The sequence below is a fragment of the Peromyscus maniculatus genome, chromosome 21, assembly GCF_049852395.1.
Source record: "Peromyscus maniculatus bairdii isolate BWxNUB_F1_BW_parent chromosome 21, HU_Pman_BW_mat_3.1, whole genome shotgun sequence".
Taxonomy (NCBI): domain Eukaryota; kingdom Metazoa; phylum Chordata; class Mammalia; order Rodentia; family Cricetidae; genus Peromyscus; species Peromyscus maniculatus.
Genome location: NC_134872.1, coordinates 46,812,690 through 46,832,396, shown reverse-complemented (window position 1 = coordinate 46,832,396; position 19,707 = coordinate 46,812,690). Strand labels below are relative to the sequence as shown.

General features: G+C 49.6%; 1 protein-coding gene across 2 annotated transcripts; it reads left to right on the top strand.

The window, feature by feature from the left end:
• Positions 1 to 8,547: 8,547 nt before the first annotated feature.
• Positions 8,548 to 17,008, top strand: Treml4 (triggering receptor expressed on myeloid cells like 4). Of its 2 annotated transcripts, XM_006997006.4 has the most exons (7): positions 8,641 to 8,829; positions 9,049 to 9,393; positions 10,123 to 10,173; positions 11,822 to 11,851; positions 12,109 to 12,166; positions 14,687 to 14,819; positions 16,028 to 17,008. In XM_006997006.4, the coding sequence occupies exons 1-7, from the start codon at positions 8,766 to 8,768 to the stop codon at positions 16,181 to 16,183; spliced, it is 837 nt and encodes a 278-aa protein (XP_006997068.3). In that variant the 5' UTR covers positions 8,641 to 8,765; the 3' UTR covers positions 16,184 to 17,008. The 2 variants fall into 2 exon arrangements, with proteins under 2 accessions (XP_042122060.2, XP_006997068.3); XM_042266126.2 differs by lacking the exon at positions 10,123 to 10,173 and having other exon boundaries at positions 8,548 to 8,829.
• Positions 17,009 to 19,707: the final 2,699 nt, after the last annotated feature.

The window sequence follows — 19,707 nt, the reverse complement described above, 5'->3', positions numbered from 1 at the left end:
AAAAGTTGAGGACCAGTTTCCTCCTCCTTACCCACCATCCTCTCCTCTCCTCCCCTCCCTCCCACTGCCCCTCCCTATTCTTCTCTGCCACAGCCTACACCCTGGCCTGCCACACACTGGCTCCCTTCTGTCCTCTCTGGTAGCTTCTCATACCAGGTCTCGCAGACTCCTGCCCTCCTCTGCCCTCTCTGAGAGGTGGCTAGAGCCGATGGAGTCCATGCCCCCTTCTCCCTTCAGGACCTCTCACAGATAGAGAAGGCTGGGTTTCTTCTCTGCTGATTCTTCTGTTTATATCAAGGAGTTTCATTATCTGTCCCAGTCCTATGATCTGACCTGGCATGACCTCTATGTCACCCAGGCCTCCACCCTCACTCCCGAGGAGCGAGGTCCAGTTCAGGCAGCAGCAAGACAGTATGCAGACCAGACACACCCGGTGGACAGTACGGTCCCTGTGGGTGACATGGCAGTGATGGCTACAGAACCCTACTGGGACTATCAGACAGGTCAGAACAGACCTCATGGTATCCTTCAGGGTATGGAGACGGTCTCGGACAAAGTTGTTAATTTTGATAAGCCCCGAGAGATTACGCAGCAAGCTGACGAAAATCCGGCCATTTTTCTAAATCAATTACAAGAGACCATGGTTCAATATACTTGCCTTGACCCAGCCTCCCCAGCAGGAGCCATGGTCTTGGCCACCCATTTCATTTCTCACTCAGCATCAGATATGAGAAAGAAATTAAAAAGGGCTGAGGAGGGTTCCCAAACCCCCAAACAGGAATTGATAAAGATGGCCTTTAAGGTTTTTAATGCCCGAAAGGAGGCAGCTGAGTCTTCCCAACAGGCTCGGCAGCAATAGAAGGCTATGGTCCAAGCCCCTGCCTTGGCAGCTGCCCTGAGGCCACCAGCACCCCCACAAGGGGGACAAGGGAAGTCCACGAAGCTCCATCTCACCAGAGCTCAGCCCAAGGCAACTCCCCCAGGAGCCTGCTACAAATGTGGCCAGGAAGGCCATTGGTCACAGTGCTGCCCTGACCCTCGGCTGCTGCCAAGGCCATACCCCATCTCCTGACAGCCCGGACACCGGAAATCAGAAGGCGCCCATGTGGGCTCATATCTATGCCGTGCAACAGAGGTCAGCCTCACTGGCACCATCATCTGAGACTCTCAGCCTTTGAACTTGTGAGCCTGGTGGAGGACTGATGGCGCCCAGACTTGGTGACTCCCATCGTCCTCGCCGAGCCGAGGGTAAAGGTCCAGGTAGCGCGTAGCTCCATTGCTTTTCTAGTGGACACAGGAGCTACCTATTCTGTTTTAGCCTCTTACATGAGTCCCACAGATCCCTCCCCAATTTCTGTCACGGGGTGGACTGCACCCCTCCTTCCCACTTAAGACCCTGACACTTCCCTGCATTCCTGCAGGGTGATTCTCCTCATGCTCTTTTCTAGTCATACCTGCTTGCCCTGCATCTCTGCTTGGTCTTGATATTCTCAGCCCCTTTGGGGCCACACTCACCTTGTCCCCACACTCTCTCCTCACGGCCCCCACTCTAGCTCTTCTGGACCCCACCTGACCTTATCACCTTTATACAGATGAAAGGTTGGGAGTGGCCACCAGGGTTCTAGTCCAACCCGTTGAGCCTTTGAGCTGGGCCATCGCTTTTCTGTCCAAACAACTAGACCCCGCCATCTGTGGATGGCAGCCATGTTGAAATCCCTAGTAGCAGTGGCTGAACTCACCTGGGAGACTCTCAAGATCACCCTGTTCCAGCCAATCATGGTCTGCTCCACCCACCGCCTCTCAGGCCTTCTGAGTCACTCTTCTCTTCCTCCTTGGGTCCTTACAAGTCCAAGTCTTTCACTTACTGTTTTTAGAAAGCCCCCAAATTACCTTGGCCTCCAGCCCTTCCCTAAACCCTGCAATCCTCCTTCCTGTTCCTTCCTCCTCGGGTACCCCCTCTCACTCCTGCCAGAGGCTGCGGAAGCCTTATGCTTACCCTGGCCTGGTCTTCTAGAACAACCCTTCTCAACCCTCCAGCTCACCCTATTTGTTGATGGAAGCTCTCTTATAGACAGATCAGGAAACCACCAGGCGGTGTACGCAGTGATCACTTTCACTAAAACAGTTGAAGTGACCCTCCTGCCAATGGGGACCTCTTCACAAAAGGCTGAATTAATCACCATAATCCACTGCCTGGGGACACCAGTCCTCCAAGGACCCAGTGGCCTTAGGCAAAGCCAGGGATGACTCAGAGGCCTGGGGATTGGCCTCCAGCTCCTCTGGATCAACAGAATATATTTTGTTTTTGACACCCTCCTATCACCCTCTTATCAACTAGAGGAGAGGGATGAACTCTTGAAAAAAGGGGCCACACAGACAAAGGATGGATGGTTCTATTTAAGTAACCTCCTCATCCTCCCTCAGGACCAGGCACTGCCTACCATTTCAGACATCCACCAAACCTTACACACAGGCCCCAAAGCTCTGCTCCATTTCTTAGAGCCCCTCTTTGATGCCCCATCTTCGAACTCATATTTCACAGGTCCACTCCTCCTGCCAGACATGTGCCAAGGCCAACCCATAGGGACCCTCCAGATGTGTTAGCCCCTGTACCAGCTTCAAAGACTCCAACGGAGCAAGGAAACAGATCCCTGAGGTCTCCAGGATGGCAGCTAACCAGACGCTCCTTCACTCACACCTCCCACTGAGCGTGGGCCCACTGACTCCCCGACTCCCCCTCCCCATGTCGTCCCAGCCCACAGGAAGTGCCAGACAAGAACTGGTGCCCATGTACCCAAGGAGTCTGGGATGTCCAGGTGACCAAGCTCTACCTCAGTCCTCCCTCCCCCATCTCTCTCTCTCTGTAAACCCTGCCAAGTCTCAAAAAACCTACCAAACGGCAGCTTCTCCTCCAGAGAAGCTTAAGACCACACCTACAGGGTATTTAAACTGCACCCCTAGAGACAGGCCATGTGGGCTGTTTTGGTCTCTTCTCCCCATCTCCTCTCTAGGGGCTGGAGAATCACTCAGGAGCATTGTACCAATGAACCTGGTCTCTTATTTTAATTCTGGTTGATTCAGGTTACTGCATTGGTGGAGAGACTTAATATTGGGGTACGGAAACCTTTCAGTGGGGACTTTTGAAGTTGGACTGAAAGCATCTCCACATTATGATATGGCTACAAGCCTGTGGTGGTTTGAATACGGATGGCTCCCATTGGCTCATATATTTGAACGCTTAGTCATCAGAAAGTGACACCATTTGAGAAGGATTAGGAGGAGTGGCCTTGTTGGAGGAAATAAAACAGTGGGGATGGGCTTTGAGGTTCTAAAACCCCACACTGGGCCCAGAGTCTCTTTGCCTCTCCCTGCCCCCCATGGATCTGAATGTAGCACTCAGCTACTTCTCCAGCACCATGCCTGCCTGCCTCCATGCTCCTGCTGCCATGCTCCTCACCATGATGACAATAAACTAAGCCCCTGAAACCGTAAGCAAGCTCCCAATTAAATGCTTTCCTTTATAAGAGTTGCCTTCATCATGGCGTCTTTTCATAGCCATAGAGCAGTGACTAATACATGTGGGAATACACATTTTAAAAATTAGATTAAAAATTTTATGGTGTATGGGTATTTTGCTTGTATGCACATCTAAGCACCATGCAGTGCCCACAGAGGCCAGAAGAGGGCCTCAGATTCCCCAGGACTGGAGCTACAGATCATCCTGAGCATCCACGTGGGTTCCAGGAACCTAACTGAGGTCTTCTGGAAGAGCAGCCAGTGCTCTTAAGCACTGAGCATCTCTCCAGCCACAGAATGCCCTGGGCAGGGGACTGTGGACTGTGGAGAAAGTGAGCTGAGCTGGAGACAGGCCCTTGCCGCTCCCTGCTTCCTCACTGTGGCTGTGATGTGACTAGCTGCTCCCAGCTGCCGCTGTCTTGACTCCCCACTTGGGTGGGCTGTATTCTCAAACTCCGACCCTAAATCAGTGTCTTTCCCATAAATTGCTTTTGTCTGCACATCTTATCATAGAAACGAAAAGAAGAAACTGATAAACTTTCCTTCCGGCCTGTCCCCGAGCACAGTTCTTCCCCTCACAGCACCCTGACCCTGCAGAACAGTGCGTTTGCTACACTGGATGAGCTCTCACAGCCATCACTATCAGCTGAGACTGGCCTCTCTAGGGTCTGCTCCCGGTGTCACAGACTGTGGGTACTGACAAATGTGTAATGATGCATCTCAATGTTATATCACGCAGAAGATTTTTATTTTCCTAAATACCTTGTGTGGTGACTAAAAAAAAAAAAGACTGTGTGTGTGTGTGTGTGTGTGTGTGTGTGTGTGTGTGTGTGTGCACGTGGATGTCTGAGGAGGCCAGAAGAGGGTGTCAGATCCCCTGACTGGAGTTACATATAGGTGGTTGTTAGCATGGGTGTTGGGAACCAAACTCTGGTCCTCCGTAAGAGCCACAAGTACTCTCCTTTAATTGCTTCAGTGTTCTGTGTGACAACTTTGAAAAGAAATGACATGTGATTCCAATACTAACTTCAGCTCCGTACTTAGGGTAGGGAAGGAAGGTTGGATTTACAGCGAAAACTTAGAGCTGGGGCTGTAGCTTAGAGGTCGGAAAAGCCCTTCCTTTGCCAAGCTTGTGAGAAGCTCTGGGTTTGATTTCCAGCACTGCAAACCAGACCACATAAATAGTTTCTCCCCCGAAGTTCTCTATCTTAGTCCCTCAGAAGGACGGCAGGCAGTTGGCTTTTTAACTCTTTTGCTTTGCCATCTCCATCCCTCAGTGGTTGCATCGGAGGTCCCTAGGGAGTGGGGCAGAGACAGAAAGCCAACCAAGAAGATGGGTGCTCTGATGGCTCATGGGGTCCCAGCTGGTACTGCAGGCTTGCCCATGACAGCCCGGGTTTCTTAGACATGGCGTGCACATGCCTTTCCTGGATGGTTGCTGCTGACCTTCACTCTCCCAAGGTTGACGGTTGTCCTGGTTATCCTTAACTATCAACCCAAAATGTCCTGGAGTCATAGAGAGTGTGAGCATTGCAGCTCCGATGGAAAATATCCTGGCAGTGGGGAGCCAAGGATTACGATGAAGTCACCATAAGTGAGGCAGCTTATAGCCCTGCTCCAGGGAAGTATTTCCCCAGTGTAACAACTCTGCCCTGGCAGGGAAGGGTTTCCCCAGCAAATCTGTTACAGCTCTGCTCCGGTCTGCCAGCATGTAACAACTATGCTCCTCTGCTAGGGCCAGGTTTCCCTAGGGAAAGTATTACAGTTCTGCTCTCCTCTGCTCCACTCTGGCAAAGGAAGATTGTCACCCCAACCTCATTCATGAGATTTGTTGGGAGGGAGGAATCCAGGAGGGGGGCTGGCTGCCTCTGCCAGGGTGGAAAAAGGCAGCTCCCCACTGAACAGGTACAGGGCTTATATAGGGCTTCTCAGGGGTGGAGTTTTTCCAGGGTGAAGATTTTCAAGGTGGGAATTAATCATATTTCAATCCCTGAGCTTGGACAAGCTCAGAGATTGGCTGGATTTCCTGCTCAGGGATTGGTTGGTTTCCTGCTCAGGGACCTGGTTGATTTCCTGCTCAGGGGTTGGCTGGATTTCCTGCTCAGGGATTGGCTGGATTCCCTGCTCAAGGATTGGCTGGATTTCCTGCTCAGGGACTGGTTGGTTTCCTGCTCAGGGATTGGTTGGGTTTTGTGCGGAGTTGGTCAGGGGCAGGATGTGGTCTTCAGCCCTGGTTTCAGGGCCAAAGTGTGTTTCTTTCAGGGGCTCTTTTACGCTACATTGGGGACAGCCTCACTTGAGGAACTGCTTGGATCGAGCTGGCTGGTAGGATTGCCTTGGCTGATGCTTGATGCAGAAAACCTAGTCCATTGTGAGTGGCACCATTCCCTAGGAAGGGGATTCTGAACAGGATCAAAACAGAGAGCAGCAAGCAATGATACATCTATTCTCTCTCTGCTCTTGACTGTGGATGTGATATGACCAGAGGCCTGAGTGCTGCTTTGACTTCCCCAGTGACAGACTGTTATTTAGGAATGTCAGCAGAATAAACCTTTCCTCCTCTAATTTGTTTTCTGTCAGGGAAGCCTAGAGCGGAAACAGAAATGAAACCAGAGCATTTTTCAATCAGCAAACTGTCAGCACAGCTCTGGCTCCAAACTCCAGACACACTGGGTGCTTTTTCTCCCCACTCATGTACTCCAGGTTCAAGTCTTACACACATGTTTGATGACTAGAGCCCTAAGTACCAGAACTCACACTGATTCTCCTGCCTCTGCCTGTCATGGTCAAATGGGACTGAGAAACATGGAGGAGATTAGAAATGCATATATCCGTGTGTGTGTGTGTGTGTGTGTGTGTGTGTGTGTGTGTGTGTGTGTGTATGTGTAATTGCTTGAGACTGTTCGATCACAAATCCCGTGACTTAATGAGTGGTTTACCCCATTGATGGGCAGCCCACACATAGGCAGCAGGCATTATGTTCCTTCTCCTTCAGTAAAGAGTATGTATGTAAATATTTCAGATATATCCCAGCACTCTGAAATTACTGTAACAAAATACACAGACTGGTTACTTTATAAACAAATTTCTTGAGGCTTAGAAGATGGCACTGTGTTAGATTTTTGTTACTGTAATAAGATACCTGAGGCAGTTACTTTATAAAGAAAAGAGGTTTATTTAACAAATGCATGAGACCTTTACTTTTACAAGAGGTAAAGCCCTCAAATTGGATAGTATCGAATGTTAGGAGTCTATTATGATTATGTCACCCAACAAGAGCCAGAGAGAGGGAGGGAGAGGGGCAAGGAGGGGGGAGGAAGGGAGGGAGGGAGGGAGAGAGGGAGGGACAGGTGGGGGGACACTGGGATCCCATCATTACTGCCCAGGGCATGCTCCAGTTGTCCTAAGGACCCCCATGCCTGCCTCCTAAAGGCTCCACACTCCCTGGACTGAACTTCTGATCCTCCCATCTTTAGGAGCAAGTGTAAATCATCTGCCAATCATAGCAGGACTCTGGGGTAGACTCTCTCCCTTGCTCTATTTTACAAGGACACCAATCTCATCCACGAGCATGGAACCCATGTGACCCTGTCAACTCCTCAAAGGCCCTACCTTTCAGAGCTAAGTTTCATTACATGACTTTGGTGGACATGGACATTCAATCCCCCATAGTGGAATTGTTGTGGCCATGTCGCGAGACCCCCAAGCAAGACCACCACAGAGCCGATATCCGATGCAAAACACACAGGACTTTTTACAAGCTCGGCCTTGGTCCATGTCCAACACACTGGCTAGCCAGATGAAGGAGGATGGCTCTGAGCTCTCAGGGTGAGGGTTTTTTAAAGAGAAAACCCACAAGCAGGGTGGTACAAGACTTGGCATCATATGATTGGGTGAGAGTATGTAACCTTTGAATTTACTGGTTGGGGGTTACAGTTATCACTTTGGGGGTAGGTCTGGACAAGTCCCAGGCTTTGTCCTTGAGCTGACATGGAGGCTGGCTGGCCTAGCATGTACTGCCTGTGGGAGCTGACTCAGTGGCCCAGGCTCTGTCCTTGAGCTGCCACGGAGGCTGGCTGGCCTTGCACATTCACATTGACCCATCATGCACGTAGCTCTAAGTTGGTGAGGAGTCCCAGACAGTAAACAACTGACTGAACCTTGACCAGTCTGAGTATGTGCAGAAAGGGAGCTACTGCAAGGACTAAGTCATAGCCCTCCCAGAAACTGCTTGCTCTAGTCTTGGGAAACTGAAATTGAGGCCTGATCTCTGAGAGAGGACTGAGCAGTTTGTTATGGTGTCTGCATGGTCCTTTCAGAATCCTTGCACATGGGAGGCATTGGTCTCACCCAGGGGTTTATCTCCCCCACCGTCTTCCCACATTAACCTGGACTTGTGGGTATTTTATATTTTGAATATAAAAACTAATGTCAGTTTATTTTATTGCCAGATTGTTCCAGCATGGGTCACATTTCTTTCACACATTTTTGCACATGGGATTTTTGCACGTGAGATTTTTGCAGGAGATGATTTTTCATTTTTTTACTCACTCAAGTGTCCCTTCAACAAGCACCAGTTGACATGGTCATGAATTCCCCCACTTCCTTTCTCACCCTAAGTGATCAGCCCCTCCTGACTTCTCTTCTGATTACCCTCCTCAACACTCTCTTACCTCCTGCCAGCCTCCCGCCCCACCCTTCCCAGGGACCATCCTTACAGCCTGGCATTGGAATCTGGTGGCTCACAAACCATCCGGGATAAAAACACACTGTTGTCCAGGAGTGAGGCCCCTGACTTATCTTGGGGTGAGTATACCCAGGACTCTTCACACGCCTCTAGGGGCCTCTGACCTTTCTCACGGAGAAAGAAAAGAGGAACGGGCCTCTTACTTCACATAGGATTTTTTTTTAATTTTTTTTGTAGCAACAATAAAGGAATGTGATTGACAGATGTTGTGGAGTGGCCGAGATGGGAATAGACTAAGGAAAAAGAACACAAGGAGTTGGGCCAGGGCTGAGGTATGAAGGCTAGAGGTGGACCCTGCAGCTGGGACTCCCCAGTCCAGGCCCTCAACTGTGCCTCTCATGGGTCCCCAGAGCCCGCCTACCCAGATCAACTACTTCCCCAATCAAAGCCCTGCTCCTTCCTTAAGTCTTTGGGCTCACAGATGCTGAGACGCGGGGAGACTCTTGACCCATCCAAAGCCTCCCCTTCTCCTCCTCCCCTCCACTGACAGAATCAAGGGGGTATGGCCTGGAGGTGCTCACAATTGCTACCGGCTCCTGTGCTGCTGCTGCTGCTCCTGGCCTCAGGTGAGATGGTTTGGGACACAGGGGGTTGCCAAGTGGGATGTAGGGACAAGGCTCAGGCAGGAATCAAACTGACCCTGTGACCACGGATGGCTTCCATGACCAGGGATGACCTCCGGGCCATGCTAGGAGTCTGGGTGCTAGAAGTCATCACCTCTCAGCTTTCCCAACCCTGTAAACAGATGTATACAGCTGGGCTCTGATGGAGGGTTTGTTGTCCAGGTGTCTGGGGGTCGACAGTTGTGTCTGAGGAACTTCATGCAGTGGTAGGACAGGACCTCTCCGTGCGGTGCCAGTACAAGCCTGAAGCAGGGCCTTATGTGCCGAAATCATGGTGTCGGCAGACATCTCCAAATAAATGTAACAGAGTGGTCACAACCTCTGAGCCCCGGAAAGCCGTCAAAGAGTCACAGCACACAATCTGGGACGATCCTGAAGCTGGCTTCTTCAGCATCGCCATCACTCGGCTCACGGAGAAGGACGCGGCATTCTACTGGTGTGGGTCATTTAATGCTTCCCGAAATGTAATCAGTGTTCTCAGAAACATCAGCCTGGTGGTGTCTCAGGGTAAGGCCTTTATGTCCCCTCTCCTAGGGACCAAGTGAAAATATATATCACTTATCCCTTGTCTCTGTCAGCCCCAATCCTGACACCTGCTCTGACTGAGGAGAGCGAGATGCCCTGTCCCCCGAGACAACTGCCTATCGCTGTCATTCCTGGCTCTGGCAATGAGAAACAATGTCTGAGTTTCATGGGCAGGGACCTAGAGTCTCTCCCACTCTTACTTATTTTAGCCAGGCATGGTGCAACTTTAATGCCAACATTTGAGAGGCAGAGGCAGGTGGATCTCTTCATAGCCTGGTCTACAGAGCGAGTTCCCAGCCAGCCAGAGATACATAGTGAGACCTTGTCTCAAAAAAAAAAAAAAAAAAGGATGTTTTTATTTTAAGTTATGTGCACTCACGGGCACATGCCATGTGTGTGCCAGTGCCCATGGAGGCCAGAGCATAGGATCCCCTTGGGGCTAGAGTCACAAGTGGCTGTGAACCACCCAGTGTGGGTGCTGGGAACCAAACTCAGTTCCTCTGCAGGAGCAGTCTGAGTTCTCAATGTCTGAGCCGTCTGAGACTCTTTCTCACGCAGGCACGCCTGTGCAGACCTGAGGTGCAGATAACTACTGGCCCAAGGGGCCCTCAAAGAGCTGCTCTGAGCTCCCCTATATCTTGTCACTGTTTGGGGGTCAGATTGGATTCTCTCCTCAGGACCCCACCCAGTCAGCATCTTTTTCTCTTACAGCCTTGCACACTCTTCCTCCACCGACCAGCATCCAGCTCCAAACAAAGATGGGTAGGTTTTAGAGGAGGAAAGATGGATGGCCAGGCAAGCTGGGGAGCCTGAGCTTCAGGGGGGCCTTCCCCTTGGGTGGACCCCCTAGGGACTGGGCAATGGGGAGGCTCCGCTCGGGACATGGGACATTGAGAGACGAAGTGTGCTCTCTGCTCCAGCGCCGCCCACTTCCCACGGGGAGGCCAGATTTGAACTAAGCATAAAGATCCCAGGGCCAATCTGAGTCAGTTTAAAAACCAAACAAAACCACGGCATCCAAATGGCCAGGGATATTCTCAACATCACTAACGACCAGGGAAATGTGCAAACCGCAGTGAGAGATCTTCCCATTCTAACAAGAATCACGCTTCCTCCAAAGACAAAAGGTAACAGGTGCAGGGAAGCCTGGAGAAAGGGAACCCAGTGGCCAGTGGGAATGTAAATTAGTACAGTAGTTGTGGAAACAGCCGGGAAGTTCTGTGCCCTACCAGCTGATGGTCCCAGCCCTGGGGAGGTGGAGGCAGGTGGATCACAAGTTCACCATCCTGAGCTATGCAGTGAGTGTGAGGTCAGCCTGGACTGCATGGAACTCTGACTTACAAGAAAATTTAGCTGGGCACGGTGGCACACTCCTTTAATCCCTGCACTCACGAGGCAGAGGCAGGTGGATCTTGGTGGGTTTGAGATAGGCTTCTTCTATACAGGGAGTTCTGGGCAGGCCAGAGCTAAATAGTGAGACCCTGTCTCAAAAACTACCAAACAACAACAACAACAACAACAACAACAACAACAACAACAACAACAAAATGCTGATTTAATAGACATTGCAAACTGATTGTTGGGTACCAGAGGCTGAGAGAAAAGTGAGGAGTGAGTGATAGGGTGCTGGGCTAAAGAGCATTAAGTACTTTGAAGGGGAAAGAAATTCCGAAGCTGTGCTGCACTGTAGAGAGACCTTAGACCACAGTAATGTACGATTTATTTTTATTATTAAAAATTTAGGATATTTACTTATTTTATTTTCTATGCATGCATGTTTTGCCTGCATGTATATTTGTGCAACATGTACATGCCTGGTGCCCTGGAGGTCAGAAGAGAGTGTTAGATCCCCTAGAACTAGCGTTATGGTTGGTTGTGAGCTACCATGTGAGTGCTGGGAATCAAACCTGGGTCCTCTGCAAGAATAGCCAGTGCTCTTAACCTATGAGCCATCTCTCTGGCCCCTAATCACTTTTAAAAGGCTATAAAAAGGATTTTTTAATGTTTTACCATGGATAAATGTTAAATGTTGAGTACACAGGTTGACTTTGGTTTGAATGTCACATAATATATACAAGTACTGAAACAGCAAATGGCATAGGATAATGTGTAAAAACCTCTTTATAAGTTATTGTATTATTATTGTTGTTGTTGTATGAATGCATGGGCCATGGTGCACACGTGGAGGCTGGGGGACAACTTTTATGTTGACTCTCTCCTTCCACTGTGGGTTCTAGGATTTGAACTCAGGTCTTCAGGCAGTCTCAACAGCCCATAAATATGTAAACGTTGTAAGTTAAAGAATTTAGGCCCAGCTACCTCTGAGCCTCCTGCATCTTTCACAGTTTCGGCCCAGACCCCATTCTCCCTTTCATGCATGGTTATCTTCTCTTTTCCCCTCTTACTCTAGAGACGACCACCTGGCTCCCAACAAGCACAGGTGGGTGTGCCGGGGGAAGGGGGGTACCCAGGTGATGGGGGGGGTCTGGGGTTAGGGGAGGCCAGCCTTTAGGGTTGATGCCCTTATATCTGTAAACAAAAAATAAGTATAAGCTAAAAATTGTAGCCCTGGCCTGAGGGGCTGTGAGGTGTGGTTTCATCTAAAACCCTTCCCCACCTCCTCTCATGGTTCTTGGGACCCAGTCTTGGTCTCCGTCCTGGTCACCTGAGTGACCGCCATCTTTGCATCCTTCTTAGTTCTGACCACTTCTCCAGAGGAAACCACCGGCTTTTTCATCAATGGCTCTGAGCACAGGTGAGTCAGGTGTCTTCAGAGGGAGGGTTCTGGGAGAGGATGCCCAGAGAGCTCATGGAGCCCAGGAACCAGAGACCCCAGGATCCTTCTCGGAATGGCTGGACACTGAGTTCTGCAGAAGGGTGGGGGCTGGGTGGAGAAGCTGTAGAAAAGACAGAGATGATCGGAATGAATCAGAATCCCTGTAATGAAGGATGGAAAGGAAGAGATATTTGAAGAAAGAATAGACATATAAATTTCACAGAATTGTAGGAAAAGGCTTTCAGATTACAGACTCATACAGGGCTAGGGAGATGGCTCAAAGATTAAAGGAAGTGTCTGCTATTCAAGCATAAGTACCTGAGTTTGGGTCCCTGGCACCCACATAAAAAGCTGGGTATGGAAGCATGTGCTTGTAGTCACAGTGCTTGGAGGCAGAGACGGGCAGATCTCAGGGACTCAGTGGCCAGCTAGTCTCACCAACCAGTGAGCTCTAGGCTACGAAAGAGACCGTAAAAAAAAGTAGATAAAGACACTGAACTTTGAATCCTGTCCCCCTCCTCTCTGTCTCTGTCTCTGTCTCTCTCTGTCTCTGTCTCTCTGTCTCTGTCTCTGTCTCTCTCTCTCTCTCTCTCTCTCTCTCTCTCACACACACACACACACACACACACACACACACACACACACCCCAACAGCACCACACCACACATCCATTGTCAAGAGGGGAACTAGGAACCATGCCCACAGCACACAGAGCCACAGACAAGCAGACTGACCCCTGTGGACCTCTTTCATGACTTGAGAGTGTTAAGATCAGAACATTCTGGAAACATAGATTATCTCCAAGGGAACAAGAATGAGATTCCATATCGAATGTAACAAGATAGCTGAAGGCACCAGGCCCCCTGTGAGTAAGGCAAGACAGTGAGACTGCAATAAATTAAATGGATTGTTTGTTTTTTTGAGACAGATGTAGTCCTGACTGTCCTGAAACTCACTCTGTAGACCAGGCTGGCCTCGAACTCAGAGATCCACCAGCCTCTGCCTCCCTAGTGCCAAGATTAAAGGTGTGTACAAACACCACTGGGTTTAAATGGATTTTTTTTTTAAATGAAGACCAGAAAAACCTATAAATGTTTTCTTTGAAAAGTCTAGCACCCTAGATATACTCCTGCCATTTACCAAGATAAAATATATAAACACGGGGCTGGAGAGGTGGCTCAGCGGTTAAGGGCACCAGCTGCTCTTTCAGAGGTCCTGAGTTCAATTCCCAGCACCCACATGGTGGCTCACAACCATCTGTAATGAGATCTGGCACCCTCTTCTGGCCTGTAGACATACATGCAGACAGAACACTGTATACATAATAAATAAACATTAATATATATATATATATATATAAACACTTAGTATCAGGGAGGTGGGGCAGGAGGATCTCTGTGAATTTGAAGCCATTGGTCTACATAGTGAGTTCCAGGACAGTTAGGGCTATTTAAAAGAAAGACCCTGTCTCAACAAAACAAATAAATAAATAAACAAAAAGCAAATTAATATCTGGGTGAGGAGGAGAATTTTTATTTTTTACTTTTTTCAGAAAATTTTAAAAACACAGATCATGGGGGTGGAATTAAGCAAACTGCATCAAGGAGGGGATTCTACTCATTTCCATTATTATGGGAATAATTACATTATGGAAAACAACATTATGGAAAACGTTCACAAGCAGACAGCAGACTGAGGAAATTCATTTTAAAAGGCTAAACACAAACGCGGCAGTGCAATTCATGGTTCTCAAAGAAAAAGATGGCAATCCCAGTGGAAAACGGCAGACAGCAGAAAGACAGTGGAGGAGAAAATCGGAAAGGCAAACACGCATGTTCACACCTGCCAATAAGTTAAAAATACCCAGGACCACCACCTCACACCTTGACAATGAGCAAAGCGCCTGGGCACTGGGAAATACTTCCAGCTGGGCCTGCTGTGGGCTCCTGAACCCTGAGCACAGTTGGAGGTGGCACAGACCCCGCCCACCTGTGAGGGGGCGGAGCCTCCTGGGTTTCAGAGCCTCTCAAAGATCAGCCAGAATTTCACAACCCAAAAGATGAGATCCAGAGACTGCACAGTTCTGGACCAGAGCCACTAAGGAGTGGACAAGGTGACGACTCAGGTCCCCTTCATAAGTGGCTCTCTGTGACCTCCTCACTGGCCCGCTGAGTTCCGGTCATCTCCCAGCAGATCTGTTTCTCTGTGACCGCAGCCGCCCTGCTTCTGGGCCAGCTTGACGACTTTCTAGCTGGCCCGCTGAGGAGATGCCTTCTCCCAGCTGTTCAGATCCCCAGCCAGAGTTTTTACCCTTCCAACTGGGTTTCTTATAAATGGGTTTCCTCGCAGGTTCAGAAACCCCACGCTCTCATTCCCGCCCGTGCCCACTGTCCCTCCAGAGCTCAGGGTGGGTCCTTATGCACACAAACTCCAGCTGGGAGCCACTCAGAATCAGATGACATCTCAACCCAGGCTCCTCTTTCTGCTTCCTGCCTCCAGAAACCACAGTTCTCCTTCCTCTCCGGGCTGGGTCTCCCCGAGGCTTCCCGTCTTTGCGCAGTATGGACTCCTGCTGTTCAAGGGCCTGATGCTGTTAGTTTGCTGTGTGGTCCTTTGCCGACGACGCTGCCAGGTAAGTGGCCTGGCTTGGGGTGAGGGTGCTCTGTAGGATCTGGTGAGTGGTCTGGGCGAACTATATTTTCAGTTTCAAGTGAGTGTGTTTATTAAGGACACAGCAAGTCGAAGTGAAAGGATAAATACCAAGTAGTAGAGAGAGCAAACCATCGTAAAACCGGGTGCTTAAAACGTCCAGCAAAACTAAGGAAGCCCCATGGAGGCATCAGTTGGAGTTTCCGACAGAGTCCCCAGCAGAGCAGTGTCTGTAACCTCGGGTGAAGCTTCCAAAAACAAACAAATAGAAGACAGAAACCATCAAATACGGGGCTTACAACACCCCACAAAAACCAATGCGGGAAGTTGAGGCAGCCAGCTGGTTCCCAGTTGAGCTTTCTCTCCAGGGACCAGCTTCCCATGGCTTCTCAGCCCCTGCACGCTCATATCACAGGGTAAACAACAGTAGCTTCTGGACATGTTACCTTTTGGCTGTGCCCAGGAGCATGAGGTTTTCAGTCCTGGCCTGTTTTTGCTATTCTCTTTTCCTCCTGCCACAAGAATAGGAGGGCCAGGCCACCCGTACCCAGACAAGAGGCCTTGGAGGACACTTTGAAGCAAAACTGCTTCATTCTGAATGGGGCATGATAGATACAGCCTCATGTCCAGAGGCAGCTCCTGCACACACACACACACACACACACACACACACACACACACGCACGCACGCACGCGCACACACACACACGCACGCACGCACGCACGCGCGCGCACGCACGCACGCACACACACACACACGCACGCACGCACGCACACACGCACGCACGCATGCACACAGGCACACATATACACACATGCATACATACACATGCACACAAATACACACACACACACACACACACACACACACACACACACACACCAGTGTAATGTACGTTACAGGGGCAGTAGATCTGGGGTCACAACTGTCCCAGGGTATATACCTAGGAAGATGGATGGAAGTGTTATTTCTTGGACTCTCTGCCTATTCCTCAGAAATTATCCTCCCAGGGAGAGAGAGGCCTGGGGCCCTGGATGGAAACCTCTCTTCTGGGTCAAAAGAAAGCAGAAGATGGCTGGAGGAAGGGCTAGGGAGGAAGGACGAGGGTTCCAGATTGCAGCCCTGGGGCAGGAGAAGGCGACGTAGAAAGGCTTTGTTTTGTGAATTTCCCCTCCACCTTTCTTCCTCAGGGGCGTGAGGCTATGGCAGAGACAGTGATGATGGGCGCTAAGGAATATCCCAGCCTTCCCGAAGCCTCGGAGTCCTTGGGCACATTTAGCCATATGTCAGGGTGTGAGAAGAATGATTATTCTCCTAACCCTACCCAGTGGCTGCCCGGCCACTGAATACCACAACCCCACTGAAACCACCAGGCAAGCCCACGGGAGACAGATCACTAGTGGTGACTGTCACTCTGGCATTGAGTACCCTAAAATCCATGTTCCCCCACAGCCCAGTCTCCCCCAAGCTGACCACCCATGGGAAGTTAATCTGCATTGGGGTCAGACCCTCTCACGGCCCCCAACACCCGCGCCTTCTCTGCCAGGACTTCCTCATTCTCTCTGCTGCCTCCATTGGCGTCACATGCCTCACCGCTCTGTTTCCTGAGTGAGCTACTCTCAAGCCCTGTCCACTTGTGCCTGAGTCCAGACTCTAGGATCGCATCAGAGCAGAATGCGAAAACATCGTATCCCCTGGCTTCCTCTCCTCTTGCTCCAGATTCCCTAAAATGAGAAAAAAATGACTTAAAGGATAAGATGGGGAACCAAGAAAAGCTGTGATCTGCAGACTACGAACAGAGGAAGCCAAGAAGTCGAAGAAAAAAGGTGGTTTTTTTTAACAAGCTCCCCAGACGCTCTTTCAGCCACACGGAAGAGCTGACCACCAGGGGTCAGTGTTGTGCTGGTTTATCAAGAGGCAATCTCATCTTGGCAGAGAAAGTCTGCTTGTACAAACTTGATTATTGACTTGTGTGTGTGTAGGGGATCCTTTGGGGGAGCAAAACAATGTCACATCCATAAAACAAGAAGAAGCCAGAATGATGTGACGTCAATACAGCCTGGACCCTGGACATTCAGCATGGACATCTGCCGTTGACAGCAACCTTGAAAAGGTCACCACAATGACAGGATGGTTTCTCCTCCTCCTCCTCCTCCTCCTCCTCCTCCTCCTCCTCCTCCTCCTCCTCCTCCTCCTCCTCCTCCCCCTCCTCCTTTTTTGATGTGTGGGAGAATAAAATATAGAAGTTTCTTCACAGATATGTCAATGCACGGCTGTCATCTATCTGTGCACACACTTTTACTCCATTTACTCTTCTTCATTTAAAAAAATTCCACTTGATTTCTTCAAACTAAGGCCACTACTCAATGCATTTGATATGTAATCCTGCATTCCGCTGAAATCTTACAAAAAGAGTCATTTCTCCCTTGTGACTGTATTTCTTTTTGAGTGTGTGTGTGTGTGTGTGTGTGCTCACATGTGTGTGCACATGAGTGCTGTGTCTGTAGAGACCAGAAAAAGGCATCAGATCCCCTGGAGCTGGAGTCACAGGCATCTGTGAGAAGCTGGGAGTAAGTGCTGGGAACTGATCCCCAGTATTCTCTAAGAACAGTGTGTGCTCTTGACCACTGAGCCTCTCTCCAGGCCTGTGTCTGTATTTTCAACGTCTATAAAATAACGTGATGCACTTTCCCCCACATATTTCTCTTGCTCAGCTACCCAGCCACTGTTTGCCAGTGCTGACACATACTCCGTGGCGTGCGTGCTCCCCACCAGGGGAGACCACTGGAACCCAGGGCCTGTGCTGATGTGCCCTCTCATCATCACAGTGCAGACAGTTCGGTGGTGAACAGCTCCATTATTCTCTTTATTCTCATTTATGACTTCCTTTACAATTGATATCCAAAGGGGTTTGTAGGAGTTCAGAGTCTAAGCTGCTGGTGCCTCTGGCTTTGTTTCCTGAACCACTACCAGACAACTAGAGACTGAACTTCCTGTCCATCTACAGCAAGCACGCAGCACCATCTATGGATTGGTCTTCCGAGAAGAAAATGGAGGGATGTTGGGAGCACAGAGGTCCTTGTGCCCACAGATCACCAGGGAAAACAGGAACGTTAAGCACACAGGACTGTTCTTCCAAAGGAAAGGATGTAAAGCCTGGTTTTCCATCCCAAAGGCTGGGAACTGCAGGTGGTTGACAGCCTGGTGATTGTTATTTGGAGGGCCAGGCTGTACCAAGCTCTCACAGTGAGGACGAGAGGTGGGTAATAGCCCAAATGACCTCCACGCTATCTGTGTGACGGAGACCACTCCAGATCCTTAGGCACTTAAGCTAGTACAGGTAGCCTATCTCTGGAACCCATGTTCTTGAAAGAAATAACATGTACCCTGAGTTGAGTTTCGATATAATTATGCCTCCTTATGCAGAGGAGATTGTATTATAACAGGAAACTTATTTTTTTTTAATTGTACTGTGCTTAAATGTGCTGACCGTGGTATCAAACTCCCAAAGTTTTCTTCCTTGCTTGTTCACGGGTCATTTGGCTGCCAGCCATGCCACCTGCAGGGACCCTACAGCGGGAGAAGCCTGCTGGTGGTATTCTGCTGAGTGGTCATGTCAAACTGCCTTCAAAATATTCATATGTACAGATCTGTGCTCTTCTTAACTTTGCTCAGAGAAACGTCTTTCTGCTGTAGATAGTAGTTAATGCCAAGATTCATAACTGGTCAACGAGCTGAGAGTAAGAGACTACGTGACTGTTGAGCCCCGAATGGAATATCTGTATTAATCTTTTGCCTCAAGCCTCAGAAAACATCATGGGAGAGGGAGCAGAAAAAAAAAAAAAAAAAAAGGTAAGAGCCGGGAGGATGGGGAGGAGAGCTGTGAGACGCTGTCGTTGGGACGTGACATGGCCATTGTAAACATGAGCTCATGGCCGCTAATGTGACCTTCACAGTATCAAACTAGTCAACACTCTGGCGTGGACGGATAGGCGAGGACTCACGAGGCCCCGCCCCTTCCTGAGAAGTGGTTTTCAGTTGATGGCTGCTGGGGGAGAGAGAACCATTTTTCCTTAGGGTTTGGACACAGATAGGCTGCCCCTGCTCCATGGGGTGGATCCTGCAACTGTACACACAGGGGCGGTACTCACTGGACTCGGTGGGTCACAACAGGAAAAAGAGAAGAGGATGTGTGTGGGGACCGACAGACAGCACTGGGACTCATGGAACACAGCTGGGTGGTTGGCAAAGCCACGCCTTTGTGAGCCTTGGAGAGGCAAAGCCCCGAGGACTCCATGTCCTGAGGACCTCGTGCTGTTAGTGAGCACAGCTCCGATTGTTGCCTTCGTGACTACCATGTCCCTCATAATCTAAGGGCTGTATGAAAACTCTCAGGGGTCTCAAGCCCCTCACTGGGTAGTGTTACTGGTACTTACAATAACAGTGATTGACTTTTTCCAAGCATTGTTGCTGGAGCAGATTAATGACTCAACCACCACCCTTAGAAAGAATTTAGACATGTAGACATGTAGAATTGTTAGTAAGATTAGGTTAGTTTTTTTTTTTTTTTTTTTTTTTTTTTGGGTTTTCAAGACAGGGTTTCTCTGTGTAGCTTTGCGCCTTTCCTGGGACTCACTTGGTAGCCCAGGCTGGCCTCGAACTCACAGAGATCCGCCTGGCTCTGCCTCCCAAGTGCTGGGATTAAAGGCGTGCGCCACCACCGCCCGGCTTGGTTAGTTGTTTTTGTTAATGGCTTTGAGGTAGAAAATCTTGGGGGACAATTTAAAGTTTAGAAAGGCACACTTTTAATAGTTCATCGAGGGACTTGAGGTCAGGGAACAGGAACAATGGCAGCCTGGCTATTGCTGGA